This window comes from Entelurus aequoreus, linkage group LG13 (assembly GCF_033978785.1).
Source record: "Entelurus aequoreus isolate RoL-2023_Sb linkage group LG13, RoL_Eaeq_v1.1, whole genome shotgun sequence".
In the NCBI taxonomy this organism is placed as follows: domain Eukaryota; kingdom Metazoa; phylum Chordata; class Actinopteri; order Syngnathiformes; family Syngnathidae; genus Entelurus; species Entelurus aequoreus.
Window position 1 is genome coordinate 41,510,555 of NC_084743.1, and position 27,321 is coordinate 41,537,875.

The window sequence follows — 27,321 nt, forward strand, 5'->3', positions numbered from 1 at the left end:
ATTCTACAAATTCCAAATACTCTGCAAGGTCTAAAATATATACCACCGACTCCCAAAAAAGTGTGAGTATATCCTGCATAGCTGCCATTTTTCCAGGATTCCGGCCAGAGCCATCTTTGGACTAGATTCCTGTTAGCCCCGCCCACTGATCACCTCAGGGATCAATACTAGGACCAAAATTGTTCAATCTCTATATAAATGACATTTGTAAAGTTACAAAACATTTAAAGTTAGTATTATTTGCAGATGATACAACAGTGTTTTGTTCAGTAGAGAACACACAGAAGCTAATACAAATAATAAAAGAAATGAACAAATTAAAAATATGGTTTGACAAAAACAGACTACCTTTGAATCTCAGTAAAACTAAAATAATGCTATTTGGTAACAGTAGAAGAGAAAGTCAAAGACGGAATAGAAATTGAAAGAGTAAATGAAACCAAATTTCTAGGTATAATAATTGATGATAAATTGAACTGGAAATCTCATGTAAAAAAAATATTTATACAACATAAAGTAGCAAGAAAAACGTCAATAATGAATAAGGAAAAACATGTTCTGGACCAAAAATCACTCCATATTCTCTACTGCTTGCTAGTGTTACCATATCTGAGTTATTGTGTAGAAATATGGGGAAATAACTACAAAAGTACACTTCATTCATTAACGGTGTTACAAAAAAGATCAGTTAGAATAACACATAATGTTGGATATAGAGAACATACAAACCCTTTGTTCACTGAATCAAAAATACTGAAATTCCACAACATAGTGAATTTGCAAACAGCTAAAATTATACACAAAGCAAACTATAATCTGCTACCCAAGAATATACAACAATTCTTCTCAAAAAAAGAGGAGAAATATAATCTTAGAAATTTAAAACATTTGTAGGAACGTACAACATTTAAGACAGTATGTGGAACTAAATTATGGAATGGATTAAGCAAAGAAATCAAACGATGTACTAATATGATCCACTTCAAGAAACTCTTCAAACTTAAAGTGTTTACAAAGTACAAAGAAGAAGAACCATGATAAGCATTCTGAATTTATTTCATCCATCCATTCATTTTCAAGATAATCTTACTCATCTCACCATATGAAATATAACTTACTTCACCAATTATTATTTATTTATTTTTATTGTTATTACTTATGGAGTATATTGTGAATAAATTGAGAGCAGGAAGTGAACAAAAGTTTTATGTAAAGGAAAATAAGCTCTGCTTCTTCCTACTCCTTTTCGAACATGTTGAATAGAGAAACTGGAAATTGTGATGTATCATGTTGTATGCATGCATGTTCAAAATAAACTCAAAATTCAAATTCAAACTCAAACACGGACTTTGATGGCTGAGTTTGACAGGTAAATTAAGTCATGAAGCACCCACACACAGGTTTAATGAAATCCTTTAATGAATCATTAAATCATGAAATAATTAACTGAATCATAAAATAATTATCTAAATCAGAAAATAATAATGGCAACAATAAACAGTCAAACGATTAAACAGTTAATTAAATGATTAACTAATAGATCAAATATTGAAATTATTCAATTAAATGTTTAATTTAATACATGACACATTTAATGACACATATATTATGTATTTAATTAAAATCATCATGGATTATATACACACATAGTTATCGATTTAAATATGTATTTCTTTATTTAATTTTGTCCCATTTGACCCTGCATACTTGGAACCTTGTCTTTTATGAGTCTGTTTCATGAAACCTTTTGTCCTAAAACAGACCACGATCATTTGCCCAAACTCTACCAGCTGAGGCGGGTAGAGGGGCAGAACTTTGGCTTCAACCTGCGTAAAACCATGGACAGTCACAGCTTTGAAGTCACAGATGTGGCGTCTTGGAGCCCAGCTGAGCACAGCGGACTTAAAGAAGGGGATCGAGTGCTCGAGGTTAACGAGGAATTTGTGGTCAACGTGGACTTCTTCAGGGTTAGTGCTGACAAAATTCAAAACATTAATCGACTAAGTTGTTTTTCAAGATGAAAGTGTGGCATGATAACTTCAGAATCAGCTTTATTGGCCAATTACGTTTAACGCACAAGGAATTAGACTTGGTAGGCTGCGCTGTTTTTTTTAATCTAGATAATAAACATTAAAATCAACAAAAATGATCACCAAGTACCTAAGTAAATAATATGTGCAAGGCTACCAAACACCCGGAGGTGGGGCACGATGGCGAGCGCCTGGTGGCCTGTCCCCATGGGGCCCGGCCGGGCACAGCCCGAAGAGGCAACGTGGGTTCCCCCTCCAATGGGCTCACCACCCATAGCAGGGGTCATAGAGGTCGGGTGCGATGTGAGCTGGGCGGCAGCCGAAGGCAGGGCACTTGGCGGTCCGATCCTCGGCTACAGAAGCTAGCTCTTGGGACGTGGAACGTCACCTCGCTGGGGGGGAAGGAGCCTGAGCTAGTGCGCGAGGTGGAGAAGTTCCGACTAGACATAGTCGGACTCACTTCGACGCACAGCAAGGGCTCTGGAACCAGTTCTCTCGAGAGGGGCGGACTCTCTTCTACTCTGGCGTTGCCGGCAGTGAGAGGCGACGGGCTGGGGTGACAATTCTTGTTTCCCCCCGGCTCAGAGCCTGCATGTTGGAGTTCAACCCGGTGGACGAGAGGGTAGCTTCCCTCCGCCTTCGGGTGGGGGAACGGGTCCTGACTGTGGTTTGCGCTTACGCGCCAAACCGCAGCTCAGAGTACCCACCCTTTTTGGATTCACTCGAGGGAGTACTTGAGAGTGCTACCCCGGGTGATTCCCTCGTTCTACTGGGGGACTTCAATGCTCATGTTGGCAGCGACAGTGAAACCTGGAGAGGCGTGATTGGGAAGAATGGCTGCCCGGATCTGAACCCGAGCTGTGTTTTGTTATTGGACTTTTGTGCCCGTCACAGATTGTCCATAACAAACACCATGTTCAAATATAAGGGTGTCCATATGTGCACTTGGCACCAGGACACCCTAGGCCGCAGTTCCATGATCGACTTTCTAGTTGTGTCGTCGGATTTGCGGCCTCATGTTTTGGACACTCGGGTGAAGAGAGGGGCGGAGCTTTCTACCGATCACCACCTGGTGGTGAGTTGGCTGCGATGGTGGGGGAGGATGCCGAACAGACCTGGCAGGCCCAAACGCATTGTGAGGGTTTGCTGGGAACGTCTGGCAGAGTCTCCTGTCAGAGAGAGTTTCAATTCCCACCGCCGGAAGAACTTTGAACATGTCACGAGGGAGGTGCTGGACATTGAGCCCGAATGGACCATGTTCCGCACCTCTATTGTCGAGGCGGCTGATTGGAGCTGTGGGCGCAAGGTAGTTGGTGCCTGTCGTGGCGGTAATCCTAGAACCCGTTGGTGGACACCGGCGGTGAGGGATGCCGTCAAGCTGAAGGAGTCTTATCGGGTTCTTTTGGCTCATAGGACTCCTGAGGCAACGGACAGGTACCGACAGGCCAAGCGGTGTGCGGCTTCGGCGGTCGCGGAGGCAAAAACTCGGACATGGGAGGAGTTCGGGGAAGCCATGGAAAACGACTTCCGGACGACTTCGAAGCAAGGCCCCGGGGGTGGATGAGATCCGCCCGGAGTTCCTTAAGGCTCTGGATGCTGTGGGGCTGTCTTGGTTGACAAGACTCTGCAGCATCGCGTGGACATCGGGGGCGGTACCTCTGGATTGGCAGACCGGGGTGGTGGTTCCTCTCTTTAAGAAGGGGAACCGGAGGGTGTGTTCTAACTATCGTGGGATCACACTCCTCAGCCTTCCCGGTAAGGTCTATTCAGGTGTGCTGGAGAGGAGGCTACGCCGGATAGTCGAACCTCGGATTCAGGAGGAACAGTGTGGTTTTCGTCCTGGTCGTGGAACTGTGGACCAGCTCTATACTCTCAGCAGGGTCCTTGAGGGTGCATGGGAGTTTGCCCAACCAGTCTACATGTGTTTTGTGGACTTGGAGAAGGCATTCGACCGTGTCCCTCGGGAAGTCCTGTGGGGAGTGCTCAGAGAGTATGGGGTATCGGACTGTCTGATTGTGGCGGTCCGCTCCCTGTATGATCAGTGCCAGAGTTTGGTCCGCATTGCCGGCAGTAAGTCGGACACGTTTCCAGTGAGAGTTGGACTCCGCCAAGGCTGCCCTTTGTCACCGATTCTGTTCATAACTTTTATGGACAGAATTTCTAGGCGCAGTCAAGGCGTTGAGGGGATCTGGTTTGGTGGCTGCAGGATTAGGTCTTTGCTTTTTGCAGATTATGTGGTCCTGATGGCTTCATCTGGCCAGGATCTTCAGCTCTCGCTGGATCGGTTCGCAGCTGAGTGTGAAGCGACTGGGATGAGAATCAGCACCTCCAAGTCCGAATCCATGGTTCTCGCACGGAAAAGGGTGGAGTGCCATCTCCGGGTTGCGGAGGAGACCCTTCCCCAAGTGGAGGAGTTCAAGTACCTCGGAGTCTTGTTCACGAGTGAGGGAAGAGTGGATCGTGAGATCGACAGGCGGATCGGTGCGGCGTCTTCAGTAATGCGGACGCTGTATCGATCCGTTGTGGTGAAGAAGGAGCTGAGCCGGAAGGCAAAGCTCTCAATTTACCCGTCGATCTACGTTCCCATCCTCACCTATGGTCATGAGCTTTGGGTTATGACCGAAAGGAGAAGATCACGGGTACAAGCGGCCGAAATGAGTTTCCTCCGCCGGGTGGCGGGGCTCTCCCTTAGAGATAGGGTGAGAAGCTCTACCATCCGGGGGGAGCTCAAAGTAAAGCCGCTGCTCCTCCACATCGAGAGGAGCCAGATGAGGTGGTTCGGGCATCTGGTCAGGATGCCACCCGAACGCCTCCCTAGGGAGGTGTTTAGGGCACGTCCGACCGGTAGTAGGCCACGGGGAAGACCCAGGACACGTTGGGAAGACTATGTCTCCCGGCTGGCCTGGGAACGCCTCGGGATCCCCCGGGAAGAGCTGGACGAAGTGGCTGGGGAGAGGGAAGTCTGGGCTTCCCTGCTTAAGCTGCTGTCCCCGCGACCCGACCTCGGATAAGCGGAAGAAGATGGATGGATGGATGGAGGCTAACAAACAATAGTGCAGTGTTGAATAGAGCAAAAGCAAAAATACATAAACGAATTGATAGAGTAACTAAGGCTGCTTCTACACTAAGGTTATACAGGGTATATCCCACCTAACCTTTTCCCTGTCCCCACACACACAGTGCCATTGTTTTACCGGTACTAAAAGTATTTCGGTACTTTTCTGTACTTTTCTAAATAAAGGGGACCACAAAAAATTTCATTACTGGCTTTATTTTAACAAAAAAATCTTAGGGTACATTAAACATATTGTAATATCTGTGATATTTGCATTAGTGTACTGTGTCTTTAAGGGTTTGGGGAACGCGCATGCGTGAGTGAGTTGGCGGAAAGCTTGAGTGTGTGTGAGCGTGAGTTGTGGCTAACAGCAGGTCGTGTATGTGTGTGCGTTACTTTTTTAACTACAACCAGTTACCGCTTGTTAATAAAGCGATTGAGCAGCGCATCCTCGTCTGTGTGACTCCTTCTCCACTGCGGGGCATTACATTGGTGTCAGAAGTGCTTCAATTTCAACCCGCTGCCGCCCGCATTGTGGAGAGAGGATGTTCGCCGACCGCAGCGCTCGAGTGAAGGTAGAGAGAGGAACTGGAGAGTGTGCGATTGACATGCCGGACGCAGTTTGCGTCGAGCACGGACGCCATGAAACCAGCGTTTCACGCCACATGGACAACAGTACCGCCATGACAGAGAGGCGTCATGACGCAGGAGCGCATGCGCCTCCGCCGAATGTAAACAAACATGAGTTTGTGTGCGAAGCATTGAGGACGCTGAAGTTTTCCGGGAAAGGAAGCTGGGAAGCTTATAAAATTCAGTTTGAGCTTGTGGCTAATAAAGCAGGCTGGACTGAGGAGGTGAGGGCAATATAGTTGGCTTTGTCACTGACGGAAGAAGCTGCGTCCTGTTTGCTCCTGCTGAACCCGGAAGAGAGACTTGATTACAGTGCGCTGGTTGCTGCACTGCAAAGGCGTTTTGGAGAGTTTGACTTGAGAGACTCTTTACGCTGTGAGTTTAAGCAACGTGTCAGACTACCGGGTGAGTCGCTTCGGTGCCTTGCTCATGGGATCGAGAGCCTGGGTCGGCGTGCGTATATCGGAATGCCGAACGCAATCCAAAACGAACTGATACGTGATCAATTCATCCAAGCACTTAAACCGGATGAACTGCGCTTGCGCGTCCAGCTCGCCCACCCCACTGCCCTGGCAGATGCACTCGAACTTGCTATGGAGAGAGAGATCGCCACTGGGGCAGCACTTGAGACATTTTCCCGCCCAGTTTCGGCTGCATCGTTTACGCAGGGAGCGGAACAAAGACCGGCGTGGGTGGAGGAACTTGTATGTGCGCTGCAGACCCGCCCAACACAGTATGAGGAAAAGAAGGACAGACGAGCGTGCACTGCTGTCTGCTGGGGGTGTGGACAACTTGGCCACCTGCTGCGGCGCTGTCCAAATAGGAAGGACCAGCAGGGAAACGGGAGAGGGTCCGTGTAGCCCGGACGACACGGACCCCTTTAGCCAGTTACCGGGAGCACCAGCCCTTGAGTGACGAGACTGTTGTGACTGTGGGCTGGACAGAAGTGGGGGACCCATGTCATGTTTTCGTGCATATTGGGGGCGTGGCCTGCACAGCCCTGGTGGATACTGGATCTTCAGCCACGATTGTGAGACCGGACGTTGTTCCAGCTGGAACCGTTTTAGAACCAAGTCTCACCAGATTAAAGACAGTGACTGGGGAAATAGCCCAGATGAAAGGCAGAGCGACGTTTATGTTCGTAATCGGAGGCTTGTCAGCGACATTTTCCGCTTGGGTGGCGGATGTGAGCGACCCCTGTATACTTGGTCGAGACTTTTTGAAAGCCACAAGATGTGTAATAGACCTGGGGTCTGCGGTGCTCGTTTTGCCGAGTGGCCAGCGAGTAAAGCTGACCGCTCCCACTGAACGGACTGTGGCTGTCTCCATCAACACCGCAGTCTCCAGTCCGATAACCTGGGAAGAGGCTGTCAGGCCCCCCATAGAGAGGGATGAGGCAATGAGGGAGTTCGCAGCCAAGAGGACACCATCCACCATGCAGCAGCCATCGGTAATGAGGGCAGAGTCCACTCGCCCTGAAGAATCAAGTCCAAAGTGGGGGGCGACGTCATCCGGGCCGTCCACAACAGTAGCGCTAAACCAACAACGGCAAAGGGAGGACCGGACAGTAGCGGTCCGCTCCATCTGGGAAAAGAACTGCGTCAGCCTCGAAGGGGAGCAGCGCGAGCAGCTGTGGCACGTACTGGGGGACTTTAAGGACATTTTCGCCCTCAATGAAAATGAGGTGGGTCTCACCCATCTGGTTGAACACCACATCGACACTGGGGATGCGCAGCCAGTCAAGGTGGCCCCCGTCGCCTTCCCATGATCCGGCAGGAGGCGGCTGATAGAGAGGTCCACGCCATGCTCGAGACGGGAATCATAGAACCCTCTGACAGTCCGTGGGCGTCTGCCGTGGTCATGGTTCCCAGGAAGAACAGCACAAGGCCGCGGTTCTGTGTGGATTACAGGCCGCTGAATAAGGTGACAAAAAAGGATTGTTACCCACTCCTGCGGGTCGATGAGACGTTGGACCTGGTCTCGGGGTCCTCGTGGTTCTCGTCGCTCGACCTGCGTAGTGGATACTGGCAGGTCCCACTCACCCCTGAGTCACGACAGAAGACAGCGTTCTGCACCACCAGGGGCCACTGGCAATTCAAGGTCATGAGCTTTGGGCTCTGCAACGCACCAGGGACATTTGAGCGACTGATGGACAGTGCTCGCTAATATCCCCAGGCAAGAGTGCTTGGTCTACTTGGACGATGTCCTCGTCCATGGACGGTCCTTTCAGTCAGCCCTTGATTCCTTGAGGCTGGTGCTGGAAAGGATTGCGGCAGCTGGACTGAAACTACACCCAGAGAAGTGCCATTTCATGCGGCGTGAGGTGGAGTTTCTGGGCCACAAGGTGGATGGGAGCGGCATCAGCACGCTGGAGGAGAAGATCAGCGCTATCAGAGACTGGCCAATTCCGAAGGACCAGAAGCAGCTAAAAAGCTTCTTGGGACTTGCCTCATATTATCGGCGTTTTGTAAAGGGATCTTCCTGCAGTGGCGCACCGTTGTTTAGCCTCCTTCAGAACGATCAGATGTTCGTGTGGACGCCGGACTGTCACGAGGCATTTTCTGGCCTCAAGAAGGCCCTCAAGAATGCTCCTGTCCTCACTACTCCAGACCCAGCTAAACCTTTTGTGCTGGATACGGACGCCAGTAATGTTGGTATGGGCGCGGTGCTGTCGCAGGTGGGCCCAGAAGGTGAACGGGTGGTGGCTTACTTCAGCCGCACCTTCAACAAGAGTGAGCGGCGGTACTGTGTGACCAGACGTGAACTGTTAGCTGTTGTGTTGGCTGTACGCCATTTCAAGTACTACTTGTGTGGCGTGTCCTTCACCATCAGAATGGCTGATGTCGTTTCGTGAACCAGAGGGTCAGGTGGCGCGATGGCTGGAGGAGCTGCAGTCTTTCCACTTTAGTGTGTGTCATCGTGCTGGCACGCAGTACGCCAATGCAGACGCTCTCTCTCGGCGGCCGTGTGCTATTGATGGCTGTAGCTACTGTGACCGGCGAGACGTCAGAGAGAAGGAGCTGCGCGGAGATGAGACCGCTGACGGGCCTTCATGCTGCACCTTGGAGACTGTGGACGCTGCAGAATGGGCGGCCAGGCAAGGGGAAGACAGCGATCTCAAACCAGTGCGGCAATGGGTCCAGAGTGGTAGAAGACCACCCTGGGACGGCGTGTTGGGGCTGTCAGTCGGCACCAAGGGCCTGTGGAGTAAGTTTGCTGTGCTGCGCATCAGGGACGACGTACTGCAGCGTGCGTGGAAGGAGCCGGCCACCGGGGAGGAGAGATGGCAGGTGGTGGTACCGAAGACTCTGAGGGACGCAGTGCTGAAGGCGTGTCATAGGGGCACGGGCTCAGGGCATTTTGGCAGCACAAAGACGCTCCGTCGGTTGCGCCAAGGGTTCTACTGGGGTCAGCACCGGCGGGACGTGGAGGACTTCTGTCGGCGCTGTGATGTGTGCGCAGCCTACAAGGGACCCCAGGACCGGTCACACGCACCGCTTCAGCAGCAAGGGGTTGGAGCACCCATGGAGAGGGTAGCTGTGGACATTATGGGCCCTTTTCCCGTAACAGACAGAGGAAACAAGTATGTGCTTTGCGCGATGGATTATTTTACTAAGTGGCCGGAGGCGTACGCACTGCCGGACCAAGAAGCGGAGACAGTGGCTGATGCCTTACTGGAGGGCATGTTCCGTCGCTTTGGAACTGCAGATATCCTCCACAGCGACCAGGGCAGGAATTTTGAATCCAGGGTTTTTGCTGCCCTGTGTGAAAGACTGGACATGCAAAAGACACGCACGACTCCCTTGCATCCGCAAAGTGATGGACTAGTGGAGCGGTTTAACCGCACCATGCAGCAGCAGCTAGCCATCCTCACCGCCAACCATCAGCATGACTGGGACCGGCATATTCCACTAGTGCTGATGGCATACCGTTCCGCGGTTCAAAGTTCCACAAGCTGCACCCCTGCCCTGCTGATGTTGGGTCGGGAGATCCGGACACCTGCTGAGTTGGCGTTCGGGAGACCACCAGGCAGTACCGAGGATCGGCCGGGACTGGAGTACGCTCGGAAGTTGCAGGATCGGATGGAAGCGGCACATTCCTTCGCACGAGACCAGTTGGGGAAGGCTGGTTTGAGGCAAAAGAGGAACCATGACGTGCGGAGCAAGGGCCGGGACTTTACGCCTGACGAGCTGGTCTGGGTGTACACGCCCAAAAGGAAAAAAGGACGTTTCCCCAAGTTGGACAGTCATTGGGACGGTCCGTGTAGGGTGCTTGAGAGGGTGGGAGAAGTAGTCTATAGAGTAGCAGTGCCCCCTAAGGGCCGAAAGGTTGTCATGCATAGAGACCGTTTGGCACCCTACAGGGGCAGAGAAGTTCCCCAGTTTGAGACGGCGCCTGCCTCACCAGATGGCAATGGACAGTTAGTGGATCAAGGTTCCCCATGTTCCACCATTGTTGTCCCTGTTCAGCCGCTAGCGCCACGTGTTGATGGACCTGAGTCAGAACAGGGCCGGCCACAAAGACAGAGGCGTAGACCGCCGAGGTTCAGGGATTTTCTTGTTGACCCCTCGGGGCGAGGGGCTTCATAAAGGGGGAGGCAGTGTAATATCTGTGATATTTGCATTAGTGTACTGTGTCTTTAAGGGTTTGGGGAACGCGCATGCGCGAGTGAGTTGGCGGAAAGCTTGAGTGTGTGTGAGCGTGAGTTGTGGCTAACAGCAGCTCGTGTATGTGTGTGCGTTACTTTTTGGACTACAAACAGTTACCGCTTGTTAATAAAGCGATTGAGCAGCGCATCCTCATCTGTGTGACTCTTTCTCCACTGCGGGGCATTACAATATGTTTATTATTGCAATTTTGTCCTTAATTAAAATAGTGAACATACAAGACCACTTGTCTTTTAGTAGTAAGTAAGTAAACAAAGGCTTCTAATTTAGCTGCTGACATATGCAGTAACACATCGTGTAATTTATCATTCTATTATTTTGTCAAAATTATTAAGGACAAGTGGTAGAAAATTAATTATTAATCTACTTGTTCATTTACTGTTAATATCTGCTTACTTTCTCTTTCAACATGTTCTATCTACACTTCTGTTCAAATGTAATAATCACTTATTCTTCTGTTGTTTGGATACTTTACATTAGTTTTGGATGATACCACAAATTTGGGTATCAATCCGATACCAAGTAGTTACAGGATCATACATTGGTCATATTCAAAGTTCTCATGTGTCCAGGGACATATTTCCTGAGTTTATAAACATAATATAACTAAAATAAAAACCGAAGAAGATTTTGTGATGTTAAAAAATATCGATGTAATCAAAGTAGTATCGACTAGATACACTATTGTATGTGGTATCATTACAGTGGACGTTAGGTATAGATCCACCAATGGCGTTTGTTTACATTGTAGCGTCCCGGAAGAATTGGTGCTGCAGGGAATTCTGGGAATTTGTTCTGTAGTGTTTATGTTGGGTTGCGGTGCAAATATTCCTCCAAAATGTGTTTGTCGTTGTTGTTTAGTTTGGTTTCACAAAATGGCACATATTCATGACAGTGTTGGCGTTGTTCATACTGCCATCCTTAGTGTGACATGTATGGCTGTTGAGTAAGAATGCCCTTTCATTCGCTGGCGTGCAGTGTGAACAAAGTCAAGATGGTTCTGTCGTCAGTCCATCATAGGGCACAAAATAATCATGATTAGATTTTGTTAATTGTGGATAATATTACCCGTGATGTACCTGTCATGCATAACGGATCAAACGCGCCTCAAATTTAACAGCAACAAGTGTGAATTTTCTTAACTTCGGGCCCGAAGTATGTGGACCCCGACTTAAACAAGTTGATAAACTTATTCGGGTGTTACCATGCCAAACTCTAGTCGCAGCTCCATGCCAAGCTCCAGTCGCAGCTCCACGCCAAGTGCCGCCTGCTGCACCACGCCAAGCGCCGCCTGCTGCACCACGCCAAGCGCTGTCTGCTGCACCACGCAAAGCGCCGTCTGCTGCACCACGCCAAGCGTCGTCTGCTGCACCCACGCCTGCCTCGTCGTCTGCAGTTTCCACGCCTGCCACGCCGACGACGCGCCCTGCTTCCAGGCCTGCCACGCCGACGACGCGCCCACCTCCCTGTCGGCCACGGATGTGGCCGTTCCCTGGTCGCCCGCCTAGCCAAGTGCACCCACTTCCCCGTCGGCCACGGGTCGCCAAGTGCAGCGGCGTTGACACGGGGCTTAGGCTAAATAATAATTTGTTTAAGGAGTCATCCGGCTTAATGTAAACAGGGCCTAAGATGAAGTCGTCGATTGATTGTTTTAATATAAACTCTGAAGCTTGATAAGAGATTTACTTGTTCTCACTACCTTGCGCTTAAGTCTGCGGTTTCACTATCTCGCAGATTTTTATTAATTATTATTATAATAAAAATATACAAAAACCTCATGTTTTCTTATATTCATTGATACATTCTTATACCATTACACCATGAGAAACTGACGTACCACAAGGAGAAGTTTTCCTTTATATTTTATAAAAATGCCGTAGCAGGAAAGGACTAAGAATAGTTTGCTGTAAAATTTCACATAAAACGCCCTGTCATTTATTATTTGCCGTTTTACAAGCTATTTTTGGTTGTAAATGCGTGTCTCACATATTTGCAGTGGCACGTCTTATGGTACATATATACCAAGGCAAGGCGCAGCAGCATACATGCATACATAGATAAAAAGGTTTCATAAGATGTGAATGATTATTAATTTGTTTGATTAATCGTATAAAACACACTTTCCAAAGTCAATTAGATTTTTTGGGGGGGAAAATTGCTGAAATAAACAAGGAATTTTCTATTGACCTTTATTTTTTCTTCTTGTAAATGCACATAATATTGAATTGTACTTTTACCATGGTAACATTGATATATATTGCTTGTATTTAAAAAAAACAACAAAAAAAAACAGTGTGACATGAACCAAGTAAGATATAACTAACATAATAAAGAACCTTTGAAGTCTTAACCAAAATAAACAAAAAGACTGATAAATACGTGACAAAATATTTCACAATTTAACACAAAAAAATTAGTTTGAAGAGGTATTCATTGGAGAAGGGTTGTTTGATTTTTGGACATACTACTCGTTAGTATTAACAGACAAACTATAGATGCTAATATGTCCTCACATGTGTTTGAATAAAACATTTCTTATACAAGTCAAACATATAGGATGGCGTTAGCTACCAAAGTAGACTTTTACCTTTTTCAGCTTGTTTCTGCTTTTAAACATGAAGGATGCTTTCTGATAATGTGCTGCATCATTAATGCTGTCATGTTGTGAAATGCCAGCTTTTTCACAGTGCAAACATTTCACCACAATGTCTGTCCTTTTCACTTTTGATCGGGAAACCTTTTCTCGTCTTCTCTCTTGTCCACTTTATCATTATTTTTCTTTGAGTCATCTCAGCGCGAGCTACATCACCAATAGGTACACCGCTCTCATGTGCGCTATTGGAGCAGTCTTGTGCTTATTTTACTGATTAAACGAATCATCGAAGCAACAAAATACAAATAGATGCATTTTTCTAATCGATTTACTGGATTAATCATTGCAGTGTATTTAATGTTGCAAAAGGTGAGAATGGGGGTAAATGTAGGACTGGGAAAAGTTTGTGAACCACTGATGTAGACAGTAATTGTGGCTGCAACTTTCGATTATTTTACTAATCAAGTAATTTGTTAGTTTAGTCGATTAATCAAGTAATCGGACTAAACACACTTGATTAGCTGGATGTGTATATTTTTTTCTGCTTGCCAAAACTGAATTAATTCTTTTTATCTTATAAATGTACATCATTAGCAGTGAAAATGCAAAGTTAACATGAGTATATTGAAACAAAGAAAAAGAAAAGCTCCTGTCCGTCGCAACACAGATCCCAGCACCCACACTCCACCGTTCTGTGTGCTCTATCCCAGCAGAAACAATGTCTCCGTATTCTCCATATTAAGTTCCAGGCTCTCCATGAGGTCTTGATTTGATCCATTTTTATTTGTTAATCAAAGCAACAGAATATAAGGCAAAGCTTTTTTTTAATCAAATTAATCGATTAATCAAAGCAGCCTTAAAGGCCTACTGAAATGAATTTTTTTTATTTAAACGGGAATAGCAGATCCATTCTATGTGTCATACTTGATCATTTCGCGATATTGTCATATTTTTGCTGAAAGGATTTAGTAGAGAAAATCGACGATAAAGTTCGCAACTTTTGCTCGCTGATAAAAAAAGCCTTGCCTGTACCGGAAGTAGCGTGACGTCACAAGCGGTAGTGCTGCTCACAATTCCCCGTTGTTTACAATGGAGCGAGAGAGATTCGGACCGAGAAAGTGACGATTACCCCATTAATTTGAGCGAGGATGAAAGATTCGTAGATGAGGAACGTTACAGTGAAGGACTTGAGAGGCAGTGATGGATGTATCTTTTTTCGCTCTGACCGTAACTTAGGTACAAGCTGGCTCATTGGATTCCACACTCTCTCCTTTTTCTATTGTGTATCACAGATTTGTATTTTAAACCATCTCAGATACTATATCCTCTTGAAAATGAGAGTCGAGAACGCGAAATGGACATTCACAGTGACTGAACATGTAAATACACGATTAATAATTCAGCTTTGCGAAGCTAAAAAAATAGAAGCTAACCTAGCTACGTAGCCAACGTGATAGCAGCAGTCTCAAATGCAGATAGAAACTAAATAAAAAAAAAACCTGACTGGATGGATAGACAGAAGATCAATAATACTATTAAACCATGAACATGTAAATACACGATTAATAATATTCCGCTTGGCGAAGCTAAAAAAAACAGAAGCTAACCTAGCAACGTAGCCAACGCGATAGCGCCAGTCTCAAATGCAGATAGAAACTAAATTAAAAAAAACCCTGACTGGATGGATAGACAGAAGATCAATAATACTATTAAACCATGAACATGTAAATACACGATTAATAATATTCCGCTTGGCGAAGCTAAAAAAACAGAAGCTAACCTAGCTGCGTAGCTAACTTAGATGCGGCGGCGGGCGTTGTACGCTTTTGACGACACCCCGGCCGGCATCAGAGTCGGCAAGAAACATATATTTCCCCAAAGTTACGTACGTCACATGCACATATCGACACGCACGTACGGGCAATCGATCAAATGTTTGGAAGCCAAAGCTAGACTCACCGTAGTGTAGTCCGCCGCTCCACCGGCTCCAACTTTCTTATTTGCAGTCTCCATTGTCCATTAAACAAATTGCTCAATCGCTTTATTAACAAGCGGTAACTGGTTGTAGTTCAAAAAGTAACGCACACACATACACGAGCTGCTGTTAGCCAAAAGTCACGCTCACACACACTCAAGTTCTCCGCCAACTCACTCGCGCATGCGCAATCCCCAAACCCTTAAAGACACAGTACACTAATGCAAATATCACGGATATTACAGTATTGTACTTAGCCGCTAAGACACCGATCGATCCCACCTACAACGTTCTTCTTTGCAGTCTCCATTGTTCATTAAACAAATTGCAAAAGATTCACCAACACAGATGTCCAGAATACTGTGGAATTTTGTCAAAGAAAACAAGAGGCTTTTCTATCGGGTCCGGTGGGGTCCAACCACTTCCGTTGCTTTTGTGACGTCACGCGCATAAATCATATCCAAAGGAGTTTTTCAACCGGAAGTGTGGCAGGAATTTTAAAATTGCACTTTATAAGTTAACCCGACCGTATTGGCATGTGTTGCAATGTTAAGATTTCATCATTGATATATAAACTATCAGACTGCGTGGTTGGTAGTAGTGGCTTTCAGTAGGCCTTTAACAGTAATGACATGTAATGAGTGACTTTATCCGACAGGTTGCAAGGAAGATCCAGTCATGTGGCTTACATTTGGTTCTACTGGTGCTGAGGAGAAATGACTACGATCAGGTACTACATGATAGCAGACAGATCATTTGCACTTCATTTCACATGGCTCAAAAGTACAGACCTTCATTTTCATTGACGTGTTATACATTTTCGATCATGCATACTGTTTGAGTCCACTTCTACATGTTCTAATCGTATTCAACAATTATATCTAACCTACTTACAGTTTACAACCTTGTCAAATGATATGACATCATGTGTTAATCTCAAAGAGTATTATTTGTTCAACACATAAACCTTAAATTTAGGTCGGGCTGATTAGAAACAAAAGTACTAACCAAATATACAGCATAATAAGAGACTCTTAAATAACTGATGAGAAATAAATTTACATTTATGTAGTGCTAAAATAAATGAACTAAATAGTAAAGAATATTTTTCTTAACTAAACCTTCAATAAAATTAAAGTGCAAATGAATATGCAGCTTAACCAATTTTGTCTTATTTTTTGCGCTTAACAAACTTCCTTATGAATTTGAGCGCCAGAGTCCTTATGTTTGAGATTGTCATTACTGCCACAAGTGGTGGTAACGTGTATTGCAACTGAGTACCTATGCGGACCACAGCGAAGTAGTACAAATATTTTTGGTGGCTCTTAACAACACTGCTGTAGGGCACCTCACAAAAGTGAGTATACCCTTCACCTTCCTGCATGTATCTAATATATATTTTGATGGGAAATCAGGGGGAAAAAAACTCCCTTTGATACAATGTAAAGTAGTTGGTATTTATAGCTTGTACTGTATGACAATGTAAATTTACTTACACACATTTTTAAGGGGATGTGAGCTTGCAAACAGTTTTGGATGCCTCTTTTTTTTAACAGTGGACAATTTGTGATGTAACAGTTTGACGGACGTACTTATGTGGGAATTCTAGTGCATGCTCTCTGCCAGGACTCTTCTCTCTGCTCTGCTCTTTTGGGCCGAGGCTGTAGCGTAGAGCAGGGGGTATTCAACTAGATTGTTTTGAGGGCCACTTTTCAAAAAAATCTAAAGGCCAGGGGGGCAGACTTCTACCTCCACTATTATTATTATTATTATTATTTTTATTAATATTACTTTGATGTTTTTTTTTGTGGTGTGCAATATGGATGTTAGTGGGTTTTTTGTTGTTGTGTTTTATCTTGTATTTATACATATTAGTTTTTATGACTATTTTTTTGTTTTTCGTTACGCTTTACTTCTGTTACTGTATGTAAAAACATCAATCAATCAATCAAAGTTTATTTATATAACCCTTAATCACAAGTGTCTGAAAGGGCCACACAAACAGGTTTTGGCTAAATTGATCTGCCGCATTGCGGCAATCGTTAAACTAGAAGCTGCATATGGGATACGTCAGGGCGACACTGTGAGCAGGGGTCCGTCAGCGGTGGAAACTGACACTTTGACTAGAATGCAAACGTAAAGGGTCTGCCGCCACAGCAGCGCCATTACGCATCCAGTGGAAATCCAGGTTGTGAGAGATAACATCAAATTTAACTCAACTGTTTTCCATTCACACCTGAGACATTGTAACAATAAACAAGTCACATGACTCTGGAGAAAATGTTTTACTTCGGCTGTATTTACTTTTGTTCCAAGTAGTTAAGACAAATGTATGTGTTAATTTATTATGATGAGGCGGTACATTTACACTGTTGTACAAGCTGTACACTGACTACTTTACATTTGATCAAAGTGCCGTTTCTTCAATGTTGTCCCATTAACATAATGAAATATTTGCAGAAATGGGACGAGTGTACTCACGTTTGTTAGGTAAAAAATGGTCTTTCTCCGCATGCGCCAATCCCTGTGGGGGAATAATGGCGCATGTTTAAAGTAAATGGATGGACAAACAACACACCTGTTGAATAAGTGGTGGAACAATCTCGATATAACTACAATCTTTCAGGATGACAAATTTCCTTTGGGTCAAAACATTTAAAACTGCTGTATTTCATCACAATAACTTCATTTCTGTATTCAAGTTTGAATTCAAACATATTTAAATAATATGTCTGTATTTTGCTAGTGATATGTAAAAACAACAATAACGATTGGAGAAGTCGTCTGCCTAATAAAATATTAGGTCAACATATCACACATATGTCAAACTCAAGGCCCGGGGGCCAGATCGTTGTATGTGGCCCGCGAAAGCCTGGAAATAATTTGCATCAATAAAGTACTTTATCTTTTCTTACTAAACATATTTGTTCTTTCACTTTTGACAGAAACATTGCATGTACTGCACTCAATTTCATGTCTTTTAAACTTCAGAATTACCTGACTATGCAAAAAACATGTTAACACAGGGGTGTCCAAAGTGCGGCCCACAGCTTACATTTTTTTGGCCTGCAGCATCATTTGGGATTTAAAACAACAGTAAGAATAATTTTTAATTTTTTTTTAAAGAAAGCTAAAACTTGTGATGTAATGAGAAAAAAGCTGACAATTTAAGATTAGTAACTCAGGTGTTTCCACCGAGGGTCGCACACTGAATGGATTGATAGATTTTTTTGTAAAAAAAAAAAATAATAATAATTTTTAAAAAGGATAATAAGTTACAAACATGCAAATATTTAAAAACAAAAGTTAGGGTCAGCTTTGTGTTATTGTTAGTTATCAGTATCAAAATGTTCAGCTTTTTCTCATTACGTTATGTCTTTTTGCTCATTTGGTTTTTTTTCACTCTTGTTTTTTTTTACCCCAGTAATAATAAATAACAACACACTTTGTCACCTATAACAGTGGTCCCCAACCTTTTTGTCAACGCTTGTAAATTTGTCCCACGGACCGGGGGCGAGGGTGTTTTTATATTTTTATTTTATTTTTTATTTTATTTTTTGTCATAAAAAAATACAATCATGTGTGCTTACGGACTGTATCCCTGCAGACTGTATTGGTCTATATTGATATATAATGTAGGAACCAGAAATATTAATAACAGAAACAAACAACCCTTTTGTGTGAATGAGTGTGAATGATTGCATGAATATGCAATGTCTGTTCTTTGTAATTTTTTTTTACAAAATAAAAATATATCAAAATAGCCCCCGCCAACACTTGGAATTTTTAGTATGGAAAGTTTTCCTTGGTGAAAAATGTTGGACTTTTTTTAAACATTTTTTGTTAGAATAAAATAATAAAATGCTTGTTCCTCTGGCTTATAATTTCAAAAGCAAGTACGTTATCCATCAATTTGTATGTAAAAAAATAAATAAATCAAATGCATAGGGAATTGTGTAATAATATCATGAGAAGATTATACATTACAAAGTGTATACAGTATATATTCACTGTAGTTTGCATGTTCTCCCCATGACTGCGTGGGTTCCCTCCGGGTACTACGGCTTACTCCCACCTCCAAAGACATGCACCTGGGGATAGGTTGATTGGCATCACTAAATTGTCCCTAGTGTGTGAATGTGAGTGTGAATGTTGTCTATCTGTGTTGGCCCTGCGATGAGGTGGCGACTTGTCCAGAGTTTATCCCGCTTTCTGCCCGAGTGCAGCTGGGATAGGCTCCAGCACCTCCCACGACCCAGAGAGGAACAAGCGGTAGAAAATTGATGGACTACTGTTTGTTCTTTGCAGGCAGTGTGTATGGGTGTAGACCTACAGAAGTTAGCTACAGCCTCCAAGGGTGGTCCTTGCTCTCGGCCCAGATTGTGTCACATCAGCCAAAGCCCACAATGCGGACTGGGGATGGCCCTGACCTCCGTGGAAGGTACCAGTCTGATGTGCAAGACATGAGCGATAGTCTTGTTCGTATTTGTGCAAAGTGCAAAACTTTTGAATGTTTTTGAAAACAGCAGGCCAACATCACCATGACGACCATAATTGCCAACCTTGAGACCTCCGAATTCGGGAGATAAGTTATATAAGCCGCACCAGTATATAAGCCACACCCACTAAATTTTGGAAGAAAATTTTTTTTTTTCATATATTAGCCGCACCAAACTATAAACCGCAGATATATACCAGTATGTTGTGACATTACATAGTTACACAGAAAGATTTTGGAAATGTTTATTTACATACCTTAATTCTTTCCAAACGGTGCCTGTAACACGGCAGTAAAACGGATGATTAAACAAAACAGAAAAGTAATTGATGTCTTCATTATTTCTTTATGAAATAAATACTTTTTTTTCCTTTTTTAATCAATCAATCAATCAATCAATCAATGTTTATTTATATAGCCCTAAATCACAAGTGTTTCAAAGGGCTGCACAAGCCACAACGACATCCTCGGTACAGAGCCCACATAAGGGCAAGTTAATCAAGTTCAAGATGTCTATCAGGATTCTTCTTCCTTGTCAACACTTTTAGTTTCAACACTTTCTTAATTAAAGTGGATCATTTTAGTACATTGTTTGATTTCTTTGCTTAATCCATTCTAAAATGATGCCGTTAGCGAAGAAAAAAATCATAGATTAGCCCCATCATTGTATAAACCGCAGAGTTCAAAGCTTGGGAAAAAAGTAGCGGCTTATAGTCAGGAAAATGTCGTACATTTAAAACACCTTCTTGTGGTCTACGTAACATGTAATGGTGCTTCTTTGGTCAAAATGTTGCATAGATTGTGAAAGGGACAAGTGGTAGAAAATGGATGGATGTTTTACAGACCATCTTCAAACCACTTTCTGACCATCTCTTCATGATGCACCGCTTTGTGGGCGGTCTTATTTATGTGCCTTCACGTCAATTGCTTGTCGTTTTTAGCGCTTCCATCGCGAGTCTACTGACCGATTAAGTTTGAACTACTGTATACGCTACTTTGTATTAGAAATGGCTACAGGGGAGGATGCATGTGCACGTACTAGTCAGTCTGCCACAAGAGAATAGAGAAAAAGAAGGAGCTTATTGACCACAACTTTGGCCTACAACTAAATGAAAATGGCAGACTTGGGCAAAGACCTTCGAGTAAACTATTACCATATATGGAGAAAACCGCTGATGTAACTAAGGCAAAACACGTCACTAAAGTCTCACATTTCCAACGGCTCATTTGGAGCAAGTTTGGAAAAAGGCAAGAAAGACTATAAAAATGGGACCCGTTTCCCTCCCTGCTTGGCACTCAGCATCAAGGGTTGGAGTTGGGGGTTAAATCACCAAAATGATTCCCGGGCGCGGCGCCGCTGCTGCCCACTGCTCCCCAAGGGGATGGGTCAAATGCAGAGGACAAATTTCACCACATCTAGTGTGTGTGTGACAATCATTGGTACTTTAATCTTTAATCTTTAATGTTATAAATATCTCCGCCATGCCTCCATGGTTTAATTTCAAATTTTTTGGACTTATGTGGCGTAAGTATTTTCCGAAGATGTGTTTTGCGTGTATGTGTATAACCCTGCAGAGTGAAAAGTTGGCTTTGCATAACACGACCCCCTTAAAAGGCTTTCTGATTGGCAACCAGCGACAGGTCATGTGTGTCTTCTGATTGCTAATCAAGGACAGGTGAGGGAGCCAGCGCTCAGAACAGAGGAGAAGGGGTGGAAAATAAAGGCAAACGGGAAGCGGAAACAAAAATAAGAGTGCTTGATGGGAACTGATACTGAAACTAAGGAAACCTTAAACAAGTCCAAGACAGTTATGCAAGATCATGACAGTGATTCTATGATAAATATGCAGTGATGGAAATATGCTGCAGATTTTGTTTATCCCTTTATAAAGACATGAACAGACCAGTATTGTATGTTAGGTTTATTTTAACAGAGATTGACATCCATCTATGCTTTATAACACCTGTCCTTATTAAGGTCACAAGTTATATAGAGCCTATCCCAGATTTTCCTCCATGGAGATGCCTGTAGTGGATTGTCCGAAGCTTAAACAGGCAACAAAAGTAGTTTAGTACAACAAATTTATTTACCCATTATCAGAAGTGCAGGTTGAATTGAGTTGGCCATGCAGACAGACCACATGTCACTCCGGAGCAAACAAGACACACACAAGCCAAAATCACTGTCGAGTTCCGGTCTTCTGCCATTTTTTATATGTCTTTTGTGCGTCATCGTTCCTTATAGAGTGCGTCAATGTCTTTTATCTTTTCCCTATCTGTTCCATAACAACTCGAATCCTTTAGACAGTCAACACATTCTGTAGACAGGTTGGCACGACTTAACATTCACTTTTGTCCCACTGGCATAGAATAGGAAAGAAATCAAATGAGCGTACATTCCCATTAGACATGCAATATAGGTCAACGGTCAGAAATTCTACTACATACCCGCCTTCCAGGGTCTTAAGACCCTGGACCAAAACAATTTCTGATGTAGACCACTAAGTTAACCACAGATAGAGGCAAAAACCTCAATGTTTTTATACAAGGCAAAAATTCCGTCTATGACCCTCCTTCAGAGCGATCGCTGTTACCAGCCTGCAGTAAAACCATCTCACAGAACACAATTAGTGGCCTACCCTTTGATTTAGTAAAGGAATAACAAATACTTTGATCATGAACATCATTGAACATAAATAGATGAATGTATATAGACTTATGACTGTAAGACATTTGCAAAAATATTTTTCCCGGCATTTGCAATGAATGTAGTTACCAATATTGTTAATTATCAATTGATTTTGAACACACAACTGAATTTCGTATGAGTCCATGTTCGATTAGAGCTCGTACAGATGGCTCGGTGGTGCCTCAGGCTGGTGGCCTGCCGACACCTCGTTGGGCTTTCGGCTGCCCTGGTGAAGAAAGAGATCCACTCAAACAGTCTGTCTCTGTCTCTTCCTGGGGTGTGGTTCAGTCCATTGGGCAGACTGTGCAATGGCATGTCCGTGCTGGCCGAAATTAGGGAAAAGCTGAGAAAAAGTTGGAGCTGTGGGGGCTTTGGGGAAAGCTGGGGCAGAGTATGGGGCGTGGTGCTTTGGTCCAGGCCCTCGGCTTGCTTCAGGGCCTCCTTCCACAGCTGCTGGAATCCCGACGGACACATATTGGCTGGCAACCTTAGTCGTTCTCGTCATCGCTGGCAAGGTGTTGTCTCTTCTCTCGGTTCCTTCCAGTCAGGTATCGGGTGTTGGTCCTGGATCGGCTTTGACCGTGCCCCTCTTAGCGAGTGCAAGGGAATCTGGAGTGGCTGCTTTCATCCTCAAATCTACACAGAGGAACTGGCACACAAATTCTACCTTTTGCAAACTTACCATTTTGGTCTCATGGTCTTTCCACCTTCCTAGGAAGCTGCTGGTCCTGAGAAGTGCTGATCTTGTGACTGAAGAAGATTAACCTGTTTTCTCAAAATAGGTGCCGTTGTTTGACCTAATCTTTTTGGGGAAACCATGTCGGGATATTAGATCATTCACAAAACATTTAATTACTGAATTGGCACCCTCCTTTGAGGTTGGGGTTGCTTTCGCCAACCACTGCAATTGTCAATCTAAATCATTACGTTCCTTTATCCTTGTACCGGATTGATCATATCGATTAAATAAAACCTCAACACGCTCAAACTTGACCCAATCCAAACTCACCTCCCCCCTCTGTCCCTCTCACAGGGACAGTGTTAGTCGTAGTAATAGTAATAGTAGTAGTAGTATTAGTAGTTTCAGAAACATCCAAGAAAAAGAAAAGGCAGCTGATAGTCAAGTGCAGCAAGAACAGAGGCGGAGGACAGGTCATGTTTGAGGTCACTGTTCGCTTTTGCAATAGTACTTTGATATTTTACAACACCTAGTGAATTATTGTGGCCTCAATAATTCACTAAATAGTTGTATTTAATTTAGTCTATCTATGATGGGACAATGCACAGAAACATTAAGTTCAGAAACAGATTTGTTCTGTACCAGATTATATCTAAATAGCTACTTTCCATCTGCAGTCCCTGGCTACCTAAATTAAAGGGATCCAAAAATCAAGCAATAAAATTATGACACTAATTAATCATAATAAATATATACATTCATAGTAATCAATAATTAATCAAAAATAATCATACTGTAGCATGTAATCAATTATAAGAAAAGTCACCAAATGCCCCTTCATGGACACATACTTAATATACAATACAACCACACCTTATTTACATCATCACACAAAGACAATACATGCTCTGGTTCACATCTGTCATCATTCGTAAAAACAACCAAGATTTTAACAGCCATACCTCACAATTTACAACAAAAATGCTCTCATAGATAAATATAATACTCATTAAATTGATGTGTCAACATAATGCCCCTCTTAGTGACCGTCTGAGCAGCCTTGATTGCTCCAAAGCCACTTTTTTAATTTCAAATTTTCTATTCCTTTTGTTATAACGTGGAGAAGGCTAATTGGTCTGTACATGTTCTGGTATTCTTTATTTCCTGCTTTATGGATTTAATTATAGTAGCAGTTTCTCGACGTGGTAGGGAAAGTGTTCTCCGTTATTGATTTATTTATCAATCGTTGTTATACGAGCAATAATACAATCCTTATATGTTTTTAGGAAGATAATGTCCAACCCATACATATATCTCTAGATCGTGAGTCTGATAATGCAGCGAAGATTTTGTTCAACTTTGTTTCATTTGTTAATTCTAAAATTAGTCCATATGAATAAATGACAATTATTTGCACTGATTTTGAGGGACTTTGTATTCAGGGTTTGTACAGACTGGATGAAATGTTCATCAAAATTACCACTTATGTCCAGACTGTCTGCGATAGTAGCGCCATTGATACTCAATGTTACAGTGTTGTTTCTTGTTTGCTCTCTTTCCGTAAGTTTGTATCTGGTTTTCCATAACTTTCTAATGTTCCCTTTTGCAGCTTTGATTAATTCTAAGTGAAAGTCAGCCTTAGACTTCCGCATAAACATTGTAACTTTGTTCCTCCAAACTTTTAAAATCTTAGCTTATTTACATTATGAGGAGAAAACTATCATTTACGGGGGATATTGATTTTTTAAAATAGGTCAAGTAAAATAAAAATAAAAACACAAATGTATTTCAGTTTTAGGAGTTAAATAATGTACCATCCTCAGTGATGAGCTGAACACATGTAGTTTTTTGTTATGGTTTTGGAGACCCTTGAAAGGTAAAGTTTTTTGAACATTATAAAATATATTAACAATTACTTTCATCTTTTAACGTTGATGTTCCAGGTAATTTAATGTTCAGTAATTGTATATCATAGGCCAATATAAGCTTTGGCTTCCGCCTATTCTTTTTTTTTTTTCGGTCATTCTTTTTCTTTTTTGTTCTGTGTGTAAATGTGTATGATTGTTAATATGTCTAATTTACTGTTAAACTGCTCACACAAATTGGTTGATGGTTGATTATATGACTAAAATAAAACTATTTCATTTATTCATTCATTATCTATCGCACTCATAGTTTTATTCCATTTTGCATGTAATTATTCCTATTGATTTCTTCCCATTTCACTCAAACAACTAAACAAACAAACAACTAAACAAACTTGCAGCTAACCACAATCAACAGCATACCATTTACGAATCCAAAATAATCAGTCTTATAAAATAATTTTAGCTTTAGATATGATTTAGGGCAGTGGTTTTCAACCTTTTTTCCCAGTAAAATAAAGAAATAAAATACAGCATAATGTCATTATTTTCTGATTTATTAAATTGTATAACAGTGCACCATATTGCTCATTTGTTGTGGTCTTACTTGACTTATTTGGACAAACAAACAAAAATGAGAATAACTAAACATTTTTTAAAAATTAAACAAGTGATTGAATTATAATAAAATTTCTATACATATAATCAATTATCAACCTTCTTTGGATATTGTAATAAAGATCCATCTGGGCTCGTGAACTTAATTCTAAATATTTATTTTGTTGAAGAATTATTCTTCTATAATTATATTTATAAAGGATTTTGAATTGTCGCTATTTTAAAATATTTAAAATCTCAGGTACCCCTTGGCATACCTTCAAGTACCTCCCTTTTTTGTCCAGGCGGAAACACCATATCCTCCTTTGAGAACTACTGGTTTAGCCTATAAAAAATCATTTTTCTCATACATCATTACACTGTACAACTCCTCTTTGGGGGGGGGGGGGGGGGGGGCTAGGATGACAGGGAATGCAAAACAATAACAGTGCAATACTTTTTTATATCATGGTCGTTAATGCCTAGTTTCTCTTATTTTACTGTTCTATTTTTATTCTCCTTGTAATATTTTTCTATTCTGTTTCCATTTATACCCTTATTAGTTACTGTTTACTTTTTACTTCTTCTTCCTGAGGGAACTCTCCTGAAGGAATCAATAACGTTTTAACTGTCTATCTATCTATCTATTACTAACCCGAGCACAATTCATGACGTCATGCTCATCTTGCAGACAGTTATTTCCATTTAGTTTTATTCTCTATTTGTAATTCTACATGCACCAATGTCACATAGAAATTTGCTTTCTTTGTTATTTATTTACATTATTATTTCTGGTTTACTTGCTGTCTGTTTACTTCTTCAGACTCTATGTTTCACAGATGCCCTTAGATGTATTAGAATATAAATTTAACTTTTATTTTATTGTGTGTTTATTCCTAAAAAAAATTTAAATGTCAATGTATGATCAATTTATCTTTATCAAATTTAAATTCAATATTATTAATTTATTTGTTGTATAACTATTAATTCAAAGTTACAATGTGTCCTAATCTATGATGTTCGTGCGTGTGTGTTTGTCTCAACTTCCACACAGAAACTGGATGGATCAGATAAGCAACAAGGCTGTACCAAAAAAAAAGTATACTAGACATATAAATGAATGATGAATTAAACAATGTTTCAATGTCCCACAATCCGTATTTATTTATTGATAATTAAACGTGTAATTTTCCATATATCTATTATTTTACTGGACTTAGCAAGCACCTACTACTAGCACACTCTACAGACCGAGAATAACTGTTCAACCACACTTAGTAATGCCAAGCTAGATGCTAACTTAGCCTTACTATGCCTCAGTAAGCAAACTTTTGCTAACCTAGCCCAATGCTATGCTAACACAATGCTAACCTAGCTCAATGCTATGCTAACACAATGCTAACCCAGCTCAATGCTATGCTAACACAATGCTAACCTAGCTCAATGCTATCAGTGTCACTCCTCTTCGAACCAATGCCTCACGCAGCTGTCACTCACACAGCCTCGTCACACGCACACACTCTTATCTCAAAATGTCTCCCAGCTGAGACTCCCTTTTTTTTTTTTTTTTTTTTTTTTTATATGCGTCACACAGTCACTCACACACAGAGAATTTACCAGCGAGCAAGAGCCTTTTTTCCCATACTCAAAATCTCAGTGTGTAAAACAACTGTAATATCGCACAGTCACAATCACCAGTATAGTTAAAAACTAATTCAAATGACTGGAATTCGCTCGCAGCGCCCAAGAGGGGGAGCCTCCCTGCTTAGGCTGCTGCCTCCGCGATCCAACCTCTTGATAAGAGGAAGAAAATAATTATATGGATGGATCATTCACTCATGTGTTTTCTATACATAACTTTGTCTATTTTCTCACACACACACACATAACCGACAATTTCCCAGCTCTTGCAGATCAGCGTGGGTGCGAAAAAAACGTGAGGGGAGAGGTTGATTTTTTCAGAGGGGAATTAAACCAGATAAGAAACCAGGTGCTACACAAATGTTATAACAATACGCAGATATATATATATATAAATTTTTA

The 27,321-nt window shown here is 42.6% G+C and overlaps 1 protein-coding gene across 3 annotated transcripts in view; it reads left to right on the forward strand.

The window, feature by feature from the left end:
* LOC133663854 (Na(+)/H(+) exchange regulatory cofactor NHE-RF3-like) overlaps positions 1-27,321 on the forward strand; it is a 73,903-nt gene that overhangs the window by 21,907 nt on the left and 24,675 nt on the right. For 2 of the 3 annotated variants that reach the window (XM_062068565.1, XM_062068567.1), the window contains 3 exons: positions 1,762-1,967; positions 15,609-15,680; positions 19,259-19,391. In XM_062068565.1, coding sequence (XP_061924549.1) covers positions 1,762-1,967; positions 15,609-15,680; positions 19,259-19,391 — 411 coding nt within the window. Of the gene's footprint in view, positions 1-1,761; positions 1,968-13,904; positions 14,355-15,608; positions 15,681-19,258; positions 19,392-27,321 lie in introns of those variants that run through there. The other variant, XM_062068566.1, reaches the window with a different exon arrangement.